This window comes from Cetorhinus maximus, chromosome 3, assembly GCF_964194155.1.
Source record: "Cetorhinus maximus chromosome 3, sCetMax3.hap1.1, whole genome shotgun sequence".
In the NCBI taxonomy this organism is placed as follows: Eukaryota; Metazoa; Chordata; class Chondrichthyes; order Lamniformes; family Cetorhinidae; genus Cetorhinus; species Cetorhinus maximus.
Window position 1 is genome coordinate 85,943,832 of NC_135881.1, and position 18,593 is coordinate 85,962,424.

Below are 18,593 nucleotides of genomic sequence, written 5' to 3' on the forward strand. Positions count from 1 at the left end.
ACTGTTACTAAGATCACCTATTTCCAACTAGGTAGCATCATCTGACTTCATCCCAACTCAGCTCATCTGCTGAAATCATCATCATGCCTTTGTTACTTCTGGATTTGACTAATCCAATGCATTGCTGGCTGGCCTTCCATATTCGATCCTCTAGACTTGAGGTCATCCTAAATTCTGCATCCGTCTTTATTCGCATGAAGTCCTGTTTACCCATCACCCCATGTTCACTGACTTACACTGGCACCTGGGCAAACAGTGCCTCTCTTTTAAAATCCTCATCCTTACTGTATCCCTCCATTGCCTTGCCCTTCCCTGCCTCTCAACATCTCAAGCCCCAAACCTTCACAGTAAGACAAGCGAGGAAAGAGTATAAGAGGAGATTGACAGTTAATGTAAAAGGAATACTAAAATCTTCTATAAGCATATAAATAGCAAAAGGGCAGTAACAGGAATGGGACCGATTCAGAACCCAAAAGGGAATTTTCACGAGAGGCAAGGTGCATGGTACTAAATGGTGCTGAGGTACTAAATGAGTACTTTGCATCTGTCTTTACTAAGAAAGAAGGTACAGCTCAAGTGATTAAGAAAGAGGAGGTAATCGAGACAGTGGATAGACTAAAAATTGATAAAGAGCAGTTATTAGAAAAGCCAGATTTTCTTAAAGCAGATAAGTCACCAGGACCAGACCAGATGCATCAGAAGATACTGAGCAGTTGAGGTGGAAATTGTGGAAGCACTAGCCATAATCTTCTAATCCTCCTTAGATAATGCGGAAGCATTAGAGGGTGCAGAGAAGATTCACAAGAATAGTTCCAGAGATGATACACTTCAGTTATAGTATGTGGATAGATTGCAGAAGTTGGGGGTGTCCTCCTTCGAAAAGAAAGGATTAATAGGAGATTTGATACAGGTGTTCAAAATCATGAGGGATTTGGACAGAGAAGAAAGCTCTTCCTGTTGGCAGAAGGATTGATGACCAGAGGAGTCATAGAGTCCCTGTCTCTATGTCGCTGTCTCGCTCACTCTCTCTGGCTTGCTCTCTCACTGTCTCTGGCTCGCTCTTGCACGCTCCCTCTCTCTGGCTCACTCCCTCTGGTTCACTCTCGCATGTCCGCCTTCTGGCTCGCTTGCTCTCGCGTGCGTGCGTCCTCTGGTTGGCTCACTCGCTCTCGCGTGCATCCTCTGGCTGGCTGGCTCGCACGCGTGAGCATCCTGTAGCTCGCTCGCTCACTCTCGCACGTGTGTACACCCTTTGGCTCACTCTCTTGCTCTCGTGTGCGCGCCCGTTGGCTCACTCTCGCTCGCGTGCGCGTGCCCTTTGGCTCGCTCTCGTGCGCGTTCCCTTTGGCTCACACTCGCTCTCGTGTGCGTGCCCTTTGGCTCACTCTCTCGTGCGCGTGCCCTTTGGCTCACTCTCTCGCTCTCATGCGCGTGCCCTTTTGCTCACTCTCTCGCTCTCGTGCGCGTGCCCTTTGGCTCACTCTCTCGCTCTCGTGCGCGTGCCCTTTGGCTCACTCTCTCGCTCTCGTGCGCGTGCCCTTTGGCTCACTCTCTCGCTCTCGTGCGCGTGCCCTTTGGCTCACTCTCTCGCTCTCGTGCGCGTGCCCTTTGGCTCACTCTCTCGCTCTCGTGCGCGTGCCCTTTGGCTCACTCTCTCGCTCTCGTGCGCGTGCCCTTTGGCTCACTCTCTCGCTCTCGTGCGCGTGCCCTTTGGCTCACTCTCTCGCTCTCGTGCGCGTGCCCTTTGGCTCACTCTCTCGCTCTCGTGCGCGTGCCCTTTGGCTCACTCTCTCGCTCTCGTGCGCGTGCCCTTTGGCTCACTCTCTCGCTCTCGTGCGCGTGCCCTTTGGCTCACTCTCTCGCTCTCGTGCGCGCGCCCTTTGGCTCACTCTCTCGCTCTCGTGCGCGCGCCCTCTGGCTCACTCTCTCGCTCTCGTGCGCGTGCCCTTTGGCTCGCTCTTGTGCGCGCGCCCTCTGGCTCACTCTCGCGCTCTCTGGCTCACTCGCTCGCTCTCGTGCGCACGCCCTTTGACTCACTCGCTCGCTCACTCTCGTGCACGTGCCCTTTGGCGCACTCTCTCGCTCTCGTGCGCGCGCCCTCTGGCTCACTCGCTCGCTTTCGCGCCCATGCCCTCTGGCTCGCTTGCTTGCTCGCTCTGGCAGTCCCTGTAGTGTAGATACACCCACAGTGCTGTTCAGGAGGAAGTTCCAGGACTTTGACCCAGTGACTGTGAAGGAATGGCAATAAATTTCCAAGTCAGGGTGATGTATGGTTCGGAGGGGAACTTCAGGTGGCGGTGTTCCCACTGTATATTAATTTCCATCTGCCTCCTGTCTGCCTGTTCTGCTCTCCTATCTAGGTCCAATTGCTGTTGAATAGTATCGTCCTCCCTGTGCTGCTCCTCTAAGTTTGATACCATTGGCAACTTTTGAAATTGTGCTCTGTATTCCAATATGCAATATTTCTGTATATCAAAAAACAAATGATCTCTTACTTCATCAAAGGATTCCGTTAGATTAGTCAAGCACAATCTGCCTTTTAAAGGTCCATGCCAGGTCTCCGCAATGAATTCAAAATCTCTCCAAGTGGCTGCTATTTTTTCCCCCTGATTATTGGTTCTAAAACTTTATCCACCATTGATGTTAAATTGACTGACCTGTAATTGCTAAGAGTATCTTTATGCCCTTTCTTGAACAAAGGCATCACATTTGCCACACTCAATCCTCTGGCACCTCCCCCACACCTGGGAAAGATTATAATGAAGTATTTATGTATTCTAGCCTTGTGCCTCTAAGCATCTATCAGCCTCTTTGTCCACTCCACCTCTTACTAACTGCTTATTGTTTAGATCCCAGTAGAAGATTTTTAGGTTCCCTTTTGGTTTAACTGACCTTATTTTATTATTGCATTATTTTCCTCCTCTTTTTTTCTTCTCAACTTATTGTATTTTGCCTGGTCTTGTTTGAAGAATTCGCTGACATGCATCAAACACCACCTCTTGTCTCATCATATTCTATATCTCCTTCAATATCCAAGGAGCACTGGCTTTGGTTTCCTTACCCTTTGCCCTTGTTGGAATGTACCTAGCCTGTAGCTGAAACGTCACCTCCTCAGAGATCTCCCATAATTCTGTTACAGTTTTTCCTGCCAGTCTTTGGTTGATATCAATTTAAGGTGGTTGGCAAGAGAAGCAACAGTGACATGAGGAAAACTGAGTGGTCAGGATCTGGAATGCACTGCCTGAGAGAGTGACGGAGGTTCAATCAAGGCTTTTAAAAGAGAATTGGATAATTATCTCCAGAGAAAGTGTTTGCAGGGCTACAGGGAGAAGGCAGTGAAGGGGGAGTAGATGAGTTGCTTTTGCAAAGACCTGGCACAGAAACAATGGTGCAGCAGTTATGATTGGGAATGTACAAGAGGCCAGAATTGGAAAAGTGCAGTTATCTTGGAGAATTATGGTGTTGGAGGAGATTAGAGAGGTAGGGAGGGGCAAGGCCATGGAGGGATTTGAGAATAAGAAGGAGAATTTTAAAATCAAGACCTTGCTTGACTAGAAGCCAATGTAGGTCACGCACAGCGAAGATAGGAGAATGGGACTTGCTGTGAGTCTCTCCATTGTTACATTGGGTTGACTGGCCTGTAGTTGCCAGATGTATTCCTATCCCCGTTTTTAAACGGGTTAATATTTGCAAGACTCCAGCCCTCAGGCACCACCCCATTTCCAAGGATTGTGGCCAGAGCCTCTGCAACTTCCACTTTAAATTTTCCTCATTAACTTAGGATGCATCCGAACTGGACCAGGAAACTTTTCTACTTTGAAAATGGCCGAGTTTTTATTTACATCCCACCCAATATCAGTTAATTTACACATAGACTACTGTTATAATTCCCCTTAGAAGCCAATAACTTAAAACAAGAGATTTGAATTCCCAGTGACCAACTCAAAGGAATTGCACAACAAGATATCAAGTTTTAAGACTTTACTGTAACAAACAACATAAAAATCAACATTATATTTAGTAAGCAACTAATACAGAAAAGATATCTCCCCTCTTAACTTTTAACACAACCAAAATTCTCATGCCATGGCTATACTTTACTGCCCGCACCCTGCAAAATTGCAGTTTTTACAGAAACCAGTCCACCAACATTCCCAGCTTTCATTGGGTTTGCTTCTCTCTTTTTGCTGAGTCATAACGTCTGCTTTTGGAGAAGTCGTGAACTGAATACCAGCAGTAAGGCCTGCTCTGACGATTCTTCCCCCTACTCCCCCGCACCCGGACAAATCTTCCAGATTCCTTCAATTGTGACAAGATGTGTCTCTTTGACCAGAGACCATCTTCCCCCTGTATTCTGCCTGACTGTCAGAAAAGACACAGTCTCCTCTGCTGACCACACTAGTTGCTGTCCTTTGTCTCTCTGTGAGACCTCACGTGCGTGCTCTCCCGACTACCTCCTGCCCCCTTGACCGGCCCCAGCTACTCCCACCACCCCACCTCCTTGACTGGCCCCGACTACCGACTTGCCCACTTAGCACTTGCCACCCTACGCATTCACTCATCAATCCACTCACCTGTTCACGAATATTCAAACTGGATCTTTAAACTTGCCATACGGCAACAAAAAAAGTGTGTATTCTGTCGTCCCTCGACTCTGCTTGCTGCGTCGGAGCACTTCGAGAGATACTTCAGTCGGTGTTTCTGAAAAAGCCGGGTTCGGAAGATCCCAGAAGAATAGCGGAGTAAGGTTGAGTTGGGGGAATGTTCAAGCGGAGTTGCAATCCGATGATGATTGCTGCTGCTCAGAAGATCTGGGCCTTTGTCTCTCTCTCTTGCTCGCTTAGAAATCATGGAGACAGAAAAGTCTTGCTCTTAGTAACTCTTGACTTTAACCCTCATGCTTCCACGGTAACCAAACAACTTGACCTATTGCTGAGCAGAACTGATAATAGATCACATGACCTTCACAACTATATTTTACTTTGTTTTAAATCATCTCTTTAAATTATAATCGTAAAAAAGACCTACATTAGCAACACTATGCCGGTGCCCCAGGGACAGACAGCGCAGCTGGCTGCTACGCACTAGCCACATAGCCCACACATTGTTCCTCATTCATATCTTAGAAGAAACCTGAGTTGTCTGCTCAGGTAGAGGCTCATGTTGCTGTCAACCCCGGGGAATTGATGTTGCCTACATAGCGCCACTTGTTGGTGCTGCAGAAATGAATTTGTTGCCCTATATCTTTTGTCATCCGGGGATCTCTAGCTATGAGTGCCTTCCTTTTCCCTCATTGAAATGTATCCATTCTGTACCCAAGCCAATCTCCCCTTTGAAGGCCTACTAATTTTTGATTCCAGTACACCTGGACCTGATAACTTTTCAACTTACTGGAGTTGGACCCCCTCCAGTTAAGTATTTCGATGCTTGATTGTGCTGTCATTTTCCATAGCTATTTTAAATTAGATTTGTTCCCCAACTACTCTCCCACTGAAACATGCTCCTCTCGCCCCACCTCATTTCCCAGAACTAGATTGGCACTGCTCCTTTTCTTGTTAGGCTGCAATTAGATTAATCAAAAAACGCTTTCTTATACACAATACAGGAATTCCTCCCCCTCTAGCCCACATTAAGGTGACTACTTCGTAATCCATGCAACTTTCTGTAATTTGCCTGCAAAATTTCTCCCCTGTCTCCATCCCACAACTTGGTGGCCTATAGTACACACCTAGTAGCTTAAGAGTTCCTCTTTTGCTCTTTACTCTAACCAAATACACTCTGTTTCTGGTCCCTCAATTACATCATCGTCTCCAGTGCTGTAATTCTTCTTTTGATCAATGTAGCCACCCAAGCTCTTTTTTTTCATTCCCTATCTTTTCTGAAAACCTTGTATCCAGGGTTGTTAAATTCCCAGCTCTTTACTTTGAGCCAGGTTTCTGTTATTGCACTATCATGATCCCATTTGGTGACTTGTGCCTTTTCAACCTAATCTAAGTGTTCTGTGCATTTATGTGTATGCACTCTAAAATGGATTTGAAGTTCTTTGCATTTTCCCTTGCCTGATGCCTCCTATTTCTGAACTCTTAAGTTATTCCAGTGCTATTTGTCTCTCCCAGTCCTCTGCATCTTGTTTCTCTTTTCTGTATTAATATTATAAAATTTATCCCTCAATCAACATCACAAAAAAATTATCTAGTATTTATCACATTGCTGTTTATGGGAGTTTGCTGAACACAAATTGGCGGCGTGTTTCCTAAATTACTATGACTATGCTTCAAATGTAACTTAATTGGTTGTAAAGCACTTTGAGCCATCAGGTGGTCATGAAGTGTTGTATAAATGCAAGTCTTTAATTTTTCATCCTGCTGCTCAGCTGCCTGCCATATTAGTTTAAACTCTACTACGCAGTATTAGTTTATCTTCGCATGAGAACATTAATCACAGCTCTGTTAAGAAGCAATACGTGCATGTGAACAGCCACAATGCCCCAAGAATCTGAAACTCTTCCTCTTGCAACATTTCTCCAGCCACGCATTAATCTCTTAGCCTACCATTCCTATACTCAATAGTGCATGGCACTAGGAGTAATCCAGAGATTACTACCTTTTGAAATCCTCCTTTTTAACTTACTCTCTAGCTCCTGAAACTTTGACTGTTGGACCTCAACCCTTCTATTTCCTATGTCATTGCTTCCCACACGGACCATGACTTCGACAACAGATCGAAACGCCTGTTGATTCCCCCTGACTATGGAATCCTCTATGACCACTCAATTTCTATACTTTTCTTTCAGTGCCAACCTGTGCTGTCATTTGCCTTATTGTGCCATGGGTGTGCTTTAGACTGCACAGGTGTCAACCTGGTGAAGCAATAACACAGGACTGCTTGCGTGCCAAACAGCATAAGCAGCAAACGATAAACAGAGCTAAGCGATCCCACAATCAACAGATCAGACCTAAGCTCTGCAGTCCTGCCTCATCCAGTTTTGAATGGTGGTGGACAATTAAACAACTCACTGGAGGAGGAAGCTCCATAAATATTCCCATCTTCAATGATGGGGGATCCCAGCACATCAGTGCAAAAGATAGGGCTGAAGCATTTGCAACAATCTTCAGCCAGAAGTGCCGAGTGGATGATCCATCTCGGCCTCCTCCTGAGATCCCCAGCATCACAACACACAAAAAGCAGGACAAGTCCAACCCAGCCAATTACCGCCCCATCAGTCTACCCTCGATCACCAGTAAAGTAATGGAAGGGGTCATCAGCAGTACTATCAAGCAGCACTTGCTTAGCAATAGCCTGCTCGCTGACGCCCAGATTCGTCCTGCTTTTTGTGTACAGGGCACGCTTGGACGATTTTCTACATAGCCAGGTAGATGCCAGTGTCATAGCTATACTGGAACAGCTTGGCTAGGGTAGCAGGAAGTTCTGGAGCACAAGTCTTCAGTACTATTGCCAGAATAGGCAATATTCTGGGGGCCCGTAGCCTTTTCAGTATCCAGTGCCTTCAGCCATTTCTTTATATCACATGGAGTGAATCGAATTGGCTGAAGACTGGCATCTGTGATGCTCCTGACCTCATTACAGCTTTGGTTTGAACATGGACAAAAGAGCTGAACTCGTGAGGTGAGAGTGACTACCCTTGACATCAAGGCTGCATTTGACCGAGTGTGGCATCAGAGAGCCCTAACCAAACCGAGTCAATGGGAATCGGGGGTAAAACTATCCAGCGGTTGGAGTCATACCTAGCACAAAGGAAGATGATTGCGGTTGTTGGAGGTCAGTCAGAAACTGAACTGGTCTAGCCATATAAATACTGTGGCTACAGGAGCAGGTCAGAGACTAAGAATCCTGCGATGAGTAACTGACAACCTGACTCCCCAAAGCCTGTCCACCATCTGGAAGGCACAAGTCAGGAGTGTGATGGAATACTCCCAACTTGCCTGGATGAGTGCAGCTCCCACAACACTCAAGAAGCTTGACACTGTCCAGGACAAAGCAGCCCGCTTGATTGGCACCACATCCACAAACATTCACTCCCACCACCACTTCTGCACGGTAGCAACAGTGTGTACCATCTACAAGATGCACTGCAGGAATTCACCAAGGCTGCTTAGACAGCACTTCCTAAACCCACGACCACTACCACCTAGAAGGACAAGGGCAGCAGATTGATGGGAACACCATCACCTAGAATTTCCCCTCCAAGCCACTCACCATCCTGACTTGGAAATATATCACTGATCCTTCACTGTCGCTCGGTCAAGATTCTGGAACTCCCTAACAGCACTGTGGGTGCACCTACACCACATGCACTACAGTGGTTCAAGAAGGCATCTCACCACCACCTTCTCAAGGGCAACTAGTAATGAACAATAAATGCTGGCCCAGCCAGCGAAGCCCACAATCCCGTGAATGGAATAAAAAAAAACTCTACTAAGGTATCATTAGCCTCACCAATATTTAATACTGAAAATTGGTTTGAGAGTTCCACAATCCCAGAATTCCTGTACTTGCCAGCCTCTTTCTACCTTGCCCCACTTACTATTTTTGTGAACCCTCTGTAGCTGCAGGGTGAACAGCACCTTGAACCTGCACTCCAGTAAATTAGCTTCCCATATGCTGTGCAGTGACTTCATCCACTCTTCCAACTCAAACCCTGAGATCGAATTGAGCAACTGGAGCCACTTTGTGCACACATGGCTATCCAGTACACCTGAAGCATCTTGAAGTTTCCACAGGAATTGCAGATAATGGGTCCCATATTTCTTAAAGAAAATCCCTTTTAGATTTAATTACTTACTCTGATTATTTATATATTTACTGTTGCCTCTTGTTTTACAGCACTTAGGACCTCCTTCCGACTCTGCACGAAATTTTCCTGCTCACCAAATTCCTGTTTCCATTTTTTTTAGCAAGCCCTCTGTTTAGCAGATATAGTACTTTGAGTTCTGTACATACAGCTTTCATCTTCACATCAATTTTTAGAAGAGATTCAATTAGTCTGTACTTTGATTGGAGCAATGAAAGTTGCTGGATGATTAGTCATGGTTTCAGTGCACTAAAAGGAAATTTTTCACGTTCTGTAAGAAGTAATAGTATGGATGACTGGAGTTTCCTTGTCCAATGCAGCCCATAAAAATGAGGAATGAAACAAAGGACCTTCGATTGTTATGTGCCGAAGATGAGCAGAGCAGAACATGTTGGATGACAGCCTTTCGACTCCTCAAGGTATTGATTTGTTACTTTTAATATTCAATGAAGTGATTACCACACCCTTAATGTTTTCTGTTTCCTTCATTGCACCACACTCAGTGACATACTTCCTGCAATCTTGCCAGACAAGGCGGTACACAACCAGAGGCAGCAGCACCTAACTGGCAGTGGGTAAGACAGGGCTGCATGTCCTTACCCTCAAGGAGCAGACAGTGCTTGCCATCATTGGAACGGCCATAGCTGAGGTTATGGCCTGTCATAGGACTGAAAGTATAGAAGGTGACTGTCTCCTTATAACTACTTCTCCTTCTCACTTCCCACATCTTCCTCACCGCACAATATCTTCTGATTTAGAAGCTGCAGATTGTGTAAGCAAGCACCTCTTACTTTCTGCCATAACCCTTCTCCCACCTTCACTGCAACTCTACCATTGTGCCTTTCTCCTTTCATATATCCAAGAACTTAATTGTCACAGAAACCACTCAATAGTGTGTTGTAGTGAAAGTTCAGACATTAGTCTTGCAAGTTCTGCTAAAACTGCTCCTTTGTAAGCTCAGCTTACTGCCATGCAAGCACAGGCTACTGCCACCATGACTACAAGTACCACTGTTTAGGGGGGCTTCACAACAACCACAGAGGTGCCAACCATGGGAGTGGCAGTGACTTCATGGAGCAAGAGTCTGCTGTCCCCTCTCAGCTTCCGTACTCCTACTGCCACTCTGCCCAGAGCTTTTGCTGTTGTTCGTCAGCCAGCAGGCTGCTGCTGCCCATGCCAAGAGGTTGCAGTCCAAATCTGGACCTTCTAGGCCCAGAGTTGTTCAAGTAATCCTCCAAGGCCATCTGCAGCTTCCTCAACTGAAAGTCAGCAGCCTTTCACTAGCTATGCCTAAGCCACTGGGTTAGCAACATGTAGCAGTACTAGGATAGGCACAAGGAAGACAGGGACTAAGGAAACGTGCGAGGGTAATCCATTGGCATTTGTGTGCAATGTGGCATGGTTTGATATGTTTATTTTCTGTTGATTTTTATATTTGCTTTGTGGCCAAGTGGATGCTATAATGGTCAGTGACAGAGGGAAGGTATGGAGTGGGACTATTGGGGAATTGGTCATGTTCGCTGGTATCACAGTTGGATGAGTTGTTCACAGGAAGATAAGGTGTGGGACTGTTGGTGAATGGGGAATTGGTGTTGCTTACACTTGTATCACAGTTGGACGAGTTGTTCACAGACAACCCAGCCAGAAAGTGGCTGTCAAGGTTACTTCCTCCCTTTCCCTTCCTCCTCAGCTGGTCGCCGTTTAGACGCTGGCAAGGGTTGCTCCTTCATGATGGCAAAGTTGTATAGCAGACCACCATGAATTTTAGTACCCACTTTCCTGTATATTGCAAGGCTCCTTCAGATCAACCAGACAGTGGAAGTGTTGTCTCAACATGCCAATGGTCGGCTCTGCATCTTTCATTGTATGCAATGTATACATGTCATGCGCGTGTGCCTGGATTGGGTACTGGACTCATCAGTGATGACTCTTGTTGCCCAGAAGGCAGCTTTACTTTGTCATGGTAGCTCAAATACAGATGATACAGTGGACTGTCGCAGAATGAAAGCATCATGACTTCTGCCAGATTACCAGCATTGACCAGCATAATTTGCTGTTTGTATGATTGCATACTAAATGCTCGTTGAAAGAGTGGAATCCCCATTGGCTTTGGTACATCTCAGTTGACATGGGGCGTCCACAAAGTGCCAAGCGTGAAGTCAATGCACCTTATTCCTTGGTAGAAGCCTACAATCCTACTGAAGCCACATGCTCACTCCACCTGCTGTTTCCTGACAATTTAGGAGTGAAATGTAGTCTACTCTCTTTAAATACAGAACGTCACTGACCTCCCTTAAGTAGTGGATGGCAAACTGAGTTGCAGATATCTCTAGCTCAAGCTTGGAAGGAGCCCAATGCACAAACGTTAATGGCCACAGTCACTTACACAGCCACTAGTAGTTCCATCCTCACCCTGCTTTGAGGTTGTCATCATAGCTGCAGCAGGTGGCAGATTTCAGTAAGGATGTCCTTACTGAAATGTAAATGTTTCACCCACGCTTACTTGCTGAGATTCAGGAAATTCCCTGAATGTCCTGGGTGGATATGGCCTGCTGCTGAGAGCCTATGACCTTATATTTCTCCCTCTTGTAGCAGCTTCTTCTGCTCTGCCTGCCCTCTGTTCATTCTCTGTCATGCTGTCTTCCAAGGGGATTGCCTACCACTGCACCCAGCTGGGAGCAAATGATTTTTTCAGAAGGCAAGAATCAAGTCCTTCAGAATCACCAAACCACACTCTGTGGACTTTAGCAACCTTAAAGAACTTTTGAAAACACGAAACACTTCTACAGGTCAACCATCCATGGGGATCTGTCAGTAACTGACTTGAAAGTAGCTGAACACTTTAAACAGCATTGGTGGGGAACCTCCCTGCTGCTGAACGTGTTCGGCCATGCATGATAAAGGGAGGGCAGTAGCTGGGCCGTTGAGCTCCAAAATGGCAGACCTGGCGTCACATCAGCATTGTACGCTGATTGACATCATGATCTGCGTACTTTTGGCTGGCACATGCGCTAATGCCTGCACCAGTATGACATCTGGTGTGACTCACACTAGAGGCGTATGCATGCACTATGGACGCCATTTGAGTCTCTAAGGCCGCTCAGCATTGCGCATCCAAATTTTGCGTTGGTAATAATTAAATCTATTGGTTAGGAAATAGATGTGGACTCGTGCTATCTCAAAGTTTTCTCTTCGTGAAGTATGCCATTCCTTTTTAAAGTTAGCATTTTTTTCTCTTCTGTAGTATGGCATCCTATTGTATCAGAACTATCGGATTCCTCAACAAAGGAAAACAATATTATCCCACTTCTCCACACCAGTGGTAGGTCACCTTCTCTTAAAAACAACCTCTCCTAAATTGTTGTTTTTTCCCATTACTGTGGTATATTTTTGAATGTTTTAAGTTAATCATTTTAAAGTGCTTGCGGTATTCAGCAAATCATGCAGATTTAGAACATTATTTTGTTTCTGTCATTATTCCTTTCAGAGAAGCATATCAGAAAATTCCTTGGTAGCTATGGACTTCTCTGGACACACAGGCCGAGTCATAGAAAATCCTGCAGAGGCCCAAATTGCAGCCATGGAAGAAGGTCAAACATGGAGGGTAAAGACAATTACTTTTTTTTCTGGGCCTGGACAGCTGAAAGCACTATCATTAATGACAGGGCAATGGGAGAAAGGATTTGTAAGAGGTTGGAATCAGGTGACTAGTTTGTTGGATTGGAATGAGGCAATAGAAGGATTTAAATACCAGGATGACTATTTTCAATTTCAAACTTTGGACTGAAGCTCACTGTAGGTCAGTGATGGGTGTGTGGTTGTGGGATGTGATATAGAAATTTGAGTTTTAGATGAGTTGAGATTATGAAAGCCAGGTGATGAGAAGGTGATTGAGAGCAGTGAAATGATGAAGGAGGTGAAATAATAAAGGCAGGAGCAAGAGTTTCAATGAAAATGCTCCGAGGTAGGGACAAGTGAGGTGCTGTTAGAGGTGCAATTATGGTGGTTTTATGGCTGAGACTTTCAACTTGGAGTTGAATACAATGGCAAAGTTACGACAAGTCTGATTCTGCCTGAAATAGTGATTGGGGACGGGTTTAAACCCGTGGTAAGGGTATAGAGTTTCTGCACATTATCAAAACCATTGGCTTCAGTCTTCCCAATATTTAGCTAGAGGATACCATGGATGACCCAAAATTGGCTGTCGAGCAAGTGGTGGAACAGCACAAACAGTGGAGGAAAGGAGAGGTAGAGCTGTGTGTCTGATCCCATATGTAGGTGACGGCCCAATGAGCAGTAAGTGATTAGCAAAGAGTTCATTCTGGGTGACTCTGGACTTGATAGTGTGGGGTGGGAAGAAAAGCCATTGCTGGTGAGCTCTGCCTGTGATTAGATGAGAGTGTGGAAGCAAGCAGCAACAACTTGCATTTATATAACATCATTCATATAGTAAAGCATTCAAGACATCTCATCGGAGCATTGTCAAACAAAATTTGACAGCAATTTACATAAGGCGACATTGCAGCAGATAACCAAAAACTTGGTCAAAGGGGTAGGTTTTCAGGTGTGTTGGAAAGGAACAGAGCGAGATTGAGAGGTTTAGGATAGGAATTCCAGAGCTTAGGCCTTAGGTAGCTGAAACTACAACCGCTAATGGTGGAACAGTTAAAACAGGGGGTGGTGAAGAGGCCAGAATTGGAAGAGCACAGATATCTCAAATGGTTGTAGGGCTTTAGGAAGTTATAGAGATGGGGAAGGGTGAGGACATGGAGGGATTTGAAAACCAAGATGAGAATTTTTGAATTGCAGCATAGCTGCACTGGGAGCCAATGTAGGTTAATGAGCATAGGAGTGATACATGTGTAAGGGACTTGGTGTGAGGTAGGATTTGAGCAACAGGAAGGAAATGGCTTTCCCACGATTTAATTGGAGGAAATTTCTACTCATCCTGTACTGGATGACAGGCAAGCAGTCTGACAATGTGAAGAGAAGTGGTTCTGGGTGCCATCAGCTTATATATGTGGAACCAGGCTTATGCATTCTGAGGGACAGCATCTAGATGAAAAATAGGGGTCCAAAGATGGATCCTTGAGTAACTCCAGAGGTAGCTGTGTCGGAATGGGAAGAGAAGCCATCGCTTATGATTTTCTAGCTACAATGGCAGCAGGTCAATGAAAAATTGTAGATAATTGGGTTGTAACAAGTTAATTAGTGATCTCAAAAAGGCAGATGGGCTGCTAATTTCCGCGCCTGCTCGCCTTCCATAATTTATGAGGCTGATGTGATAATACTGTATGGCCGACGCAATGTAATCGTTCCCTATTTTACGTTTGCATGGGGGTCAGCTACCTGATTTGCTGATGTAAAAATCCAACCAAATGTTTCAGGTTGATGACCTTTCATCAGAACTAATAGATTTTTACTAAGATAAAAGCAAAAAACTGCGGATGCTAGAAATCCAAAACAAAAATAAAAATACCTGGAAAAACTCAACAGGTCTGGCAGCATCCGGGGAGAGGAATACAGTTAACATTTCGAGTCCGTATGACTCTTCAACAGAACTAAATAACAATAGAAGGGTGGTGAAATATAAGCTGGTTTAAGGGGGGGTGGTGTAGAGCTGGATAGAGGGCTAGTGATAGGTGAAGATAACCAAAAGATGTCATAAACAAAAGGACAAAGAAGTGTTGAAGGTGGTGATATTATCTAAGGAATGTGCTAATTAAGGGTAGAAAGCAGGACAAGCAAGGTACAGATAGCCCTAGTGGGGCTGGGGTGGGGTGAAGGAATCGAAATAGGCTAAAAGGTAGAAATAAAACAATGGATGGAAATACATTTAAAAATAATGGAAATAGGTGGGAAGGTTTTGCAGAACACCTTCGGTCTGTCCGCAAGCGTGACCCAGACCTCCCTGTTGCTTGCCATTTCAATACTCCACCCTGCTGTCATGCCCACATGTCTGTCCTTGGCCTGCTGCATTGTTCCAGTGAAGCTCAACGCAAACTGGAGGAACAGCACCTCATCTTCCGACTAGGCACTTTACAGCCTTCCGGACTGAATATTGAGTTCAACAGTTTTAGATCATGAACTCTCTCCTCCATCCCCACCCCTTTTCCGATCCCCCCCCACTTTTTTTTCCCAATTTATATAGATTTTTCTTTTCCCACCTATTTCCATTATTTTGAAATGTATTTCCATCCATTGTTTTATCTCTACCTTTTAGCCTATTTCGATCCCTTCCCCCCCATCCCACCCCCACTAGGGCTAGCTGTACCTTGCCTGTCCTGCTTTCTACCCTTAATTAGCACATTCCTTAGATAATATCACCACCTTCAACACCTCTTTGTCCTTTTGTCTATGATGGTTATCTCCACCTATCACTGGCCCTCTATCCAGCTCTACCCTTCCCCCCTCTCCTAAACCAGCTTATATTTCACCTCTCTTCTATTTTTACTTAGCTCTGTTGAAGAGTCATACAGACTCAAAACGTTAACTGTGTTCCTCTCCGCAGATGCTGCCAGACCTGCTGAGTTTTTCCAGGTATTTTTATTTTTGTAATAGCTTTTTACTGTTGTTTGTGATTCAGTTCAGCATGGTTTGGCCAGCTGAAAGGCTCATATCCTCCAAATATATGTTAAAGTATTGTTAATTTTTAAATGGTTAAAGAATTTTGTCATGATATAAGTGGTGTTTCAAACATTTTTACCTACACAGAAACGTAGTCAGCGGATGAACACTTTGGGTAGTTCAAGTCCTTTACATCCCCCCACGCTCAGCCACAGTAAGTTGCATGTAAATTGAAAATTTCTATTTATTAATCTACTTAATAGTGAAACTCACACTGTGAAAGTTTGATTAAACTTGAACCTGTATGACTAATTTCTTTAAATATTCAGCTATTCACAGAACTCAACCATGGTTTCACGGCCACATCTCTCGAAAAGAGGCTCATAGTATGATCGAAAAACAGGGGCCTGTGGATGGGTAAGGAGAAATACAAGGGGGATAAAAATTATCACAGCTGTGTATGCAAGAAGCATCTCTATTCTGCAACTTGTGCCCATGTACAGTGCTTTGAATAGAAAGCAAACATTTTAGGAAGTTATTGAAGATCAGTAATTCAATAGAAACATTTTTTAGATTGTTTGCACAAACATATTGAATTGTTAAAAAAGTAATATTTTTACTCTTTAAGCATTATACTTTATTAACTTAGCTATTCATAACAAATTGTTTTCAAAAATGCATCTTCCAATTTACTGTCAGTAACGAAAGTGCTGTTTGGACGAATAGCAAACAAAAACAAAAATGGGCATCAGTTTTCTCTGGGAATATGTTCACTGCTTTGCACAGTTACCTCTAATCTGTACCAGATGGACAATATGCCTTCGCCATAAAAGTACCCGATTCTGAGTATTGTATTTTCTGTTGGAGCTGAAGTTTGTTCTTTTTCGTTTTGCAGATTCTTTCCTATTGCATTACTTGTAGCTTTAGTTCAGCTTGTCTTTGTTTATCTATCCCACTTTTCCTCCCTGATTTTTTTTTTCACCTTAATGTTGTGTCCAGCTGCAATTTTGGTCTCGAAGCTATGAATCATGCATTGGCATGTTCAAACAGGTTCAGCAGATGTGTCTGTTTAGCCCAGCTAAGACTTCCAAAATCATTGCGTGTTGCAGCTTGAACAATTTTGCTTCATAAGCAGCAGTTACCTTGGACAAGATGATGAGGCCAAACTGCTACCATCAACAGAAGACCATAAGACTTGAAAATGAGAAGATGAAACGGAATTGTAACCAGTTTGCCAGTTTCTATTTATTTATCCAAGTACATAAGCCGTCTAATGTACATCCAGTTTTATCTACCTATACACAGTGAAATAACCCAGTAAATACTATGATAAAAGCAAAATACTGCGGATGCTGGGAGTATGAAACAAAAACAGAAAAAGCTGGAAAAACTCAGGCCTAACAGCATCTGTGGCGAGAAAAACAGAGTTAATGTTTCAAGTCTGTATGACTCTTCTTCAGAACTAAAGAGAAGTAAAAATGTGATGAAATTTATACTGTTTAAGAGGGATGGAGCTGGATAGAAGGTGGGGGCAAAGGAGAGATTGACAAATATGTTATGAACAAAAGGACAAAGGGGTGGTACTGGCTAAAGGAGGTGCTGATAGTAGCATTAAGGTAAGAAAGCAGAATATGATAATAGCAGGACAAGGGTAAGCACTCTGGAAAGAACAACATGAACAAGTGACAGATGGCCCTTGTTGGGGTGGGGTATGGTGAGGGGACGGTGGTGGGAAAAAAGATCGAAAATAAGACAAAAGGTGGGAATAAAACAAATAATAAAAATGAAAATAAATAAAAATGTAGATAAAAAAATAAAAATGAATATTGAAAAAAAGGATGATAAAGGGATGAGGATGGAGGAGAGAGTTCATGTTGTTGACAGGGCCCTCAACCATGTCCGACCCATCTCCCGCGCCTCTGCCCTCACACCTTCCTCTCCCTCCCAGAACCTTGTCCTCACTTTTCACCGCACCAGCCCCCGCATTCGAAGGATCATCTCTGCCATTTCCGCCAACTCCAGCATGATGCCACCACCAAACACATCTTCTCTTCACCCCACCTGTTGACATTCTGTAGGGACCGTTCCCTCCAGGATACCCTGGTCCACTGCTGCATCACCCAAACACCTCATCCCCCTCCACGGCACCTTCCCATGTAATCGCAGAAGGTGCAACACCTGCCCCTTTACCTCCTCCCACCTCGCTGCCCAAGGGCCCAATCACTCCTTTCAAGTGAAGCAGCATTTCACTTGCACTTCCCTCAATTTAGTCTACTGCATTGGCTGCTCCCAATGCGGTCTTCTCGACATTGGAGAGACCAAATGCAGACTGGGTGACTGCTTTGCGGAACGCCTTCCATCTGTCCGCAAGCATGACCCAGACCTTCCTGTCGCTTGCCATTTCAACACACCATCCTGCTCTCATGCCCTTCCTTGGTCTGCTGCAATGTTCCAGTGAAGCCCAACGCAAACTGGAGGAACTGCACCACCTCTTCCAATTAGGCACTTCAGCCTTCCGGACTTAACGTTGAGTTCAACAGCTTCATACCGTGAACTCTCTCCTCCGTCCTTACCCCTTTTTTATCCTCCTCTTTTCATTGTTCATTTTTATTTTTTTATTTTTATCCACATTTTTATTTTTATTTATTTTCATTTTTATTAATTGTTTTGTCCCCACCTTTTGTCCTATTTTTGATCTTTTTCCTCACCACCGTCCCCTCCCCCTACCCCACCCCCAAAAAGGCCATCTGTCACTTGTTCATGTTCTTTCTAGAGTGCTTACCCTTGTCCTGCTATTATCATATTCTGCTTTCTCACCTTAATGCCACTACTATTAACACCCGTTTGTCCTTTTGTTCATGGCATCTTTGTCAATCTCTCTTTTGCCCCTACCTTTGGCCTTCTATCCAGCTTCACCTGCTCCATCCCTCTTAAACAGTATAAATTTCATCACATTTTTACTTCTCTTCAGCTCTAAAGAAGAGTCGTACGGACTCGACGTTAACCTTGTTCTTCTCTCCACAGATGCTGTTAGACCTGCTGAGTTTTTCCAGCATTTTCTGTTTTTGTTCCAGTAAATACTATGTTGACCATTGCCATGTAAAAAATAAAGTTGCATTTTATCATGTCCAGAGGCAAATAATGGGACTAAGCCATCTAATATATTTTCTCTAATGGAAGTTGTTCACTATCTCTTTGTGCTGTGTCATGAGAA

At 44.5% G+C, this 18,593-nt stretch overlaps 1 protein-coding gene across 3 annotated transcripts in view; it reads left to right on the forward strand.

Annotated features, from left to right (window-relative positions):
- The window catches only part of grb10b (growth factor receptor-bound protein 10b), a 277,285-nt gene that overhangs the window by 252,116 nt on the left and 6,576 nt on the right, over positions 1-18,593 (forward strand). For all 3 annotated transcript variants that reach the window (XM_078538624.1, XM_078538623.1, XM_078538625.1), the window contains 5 exons: positions 9,133-9,231; positions 12,057-12,134; positions 12,300-12,416; positions 15,527-15,593; positions 15,709-15,796. In XM_078538624.1, the coding sequence (XP_078394750.1) occupies positions 9,133-9,231; positions 12,057-12,134; positions 12,300-12,416; positions 15,527-15,593; positions 15,709-15,796 (449 nt within the window). The remainder of the gene's footprint in view (positions 1-9,132; positions 9,232-12,056; positions 12,135-12,299; positions 12,417-15,526; positions 15,594-15,708; positions 15,797-18,593) is intronic.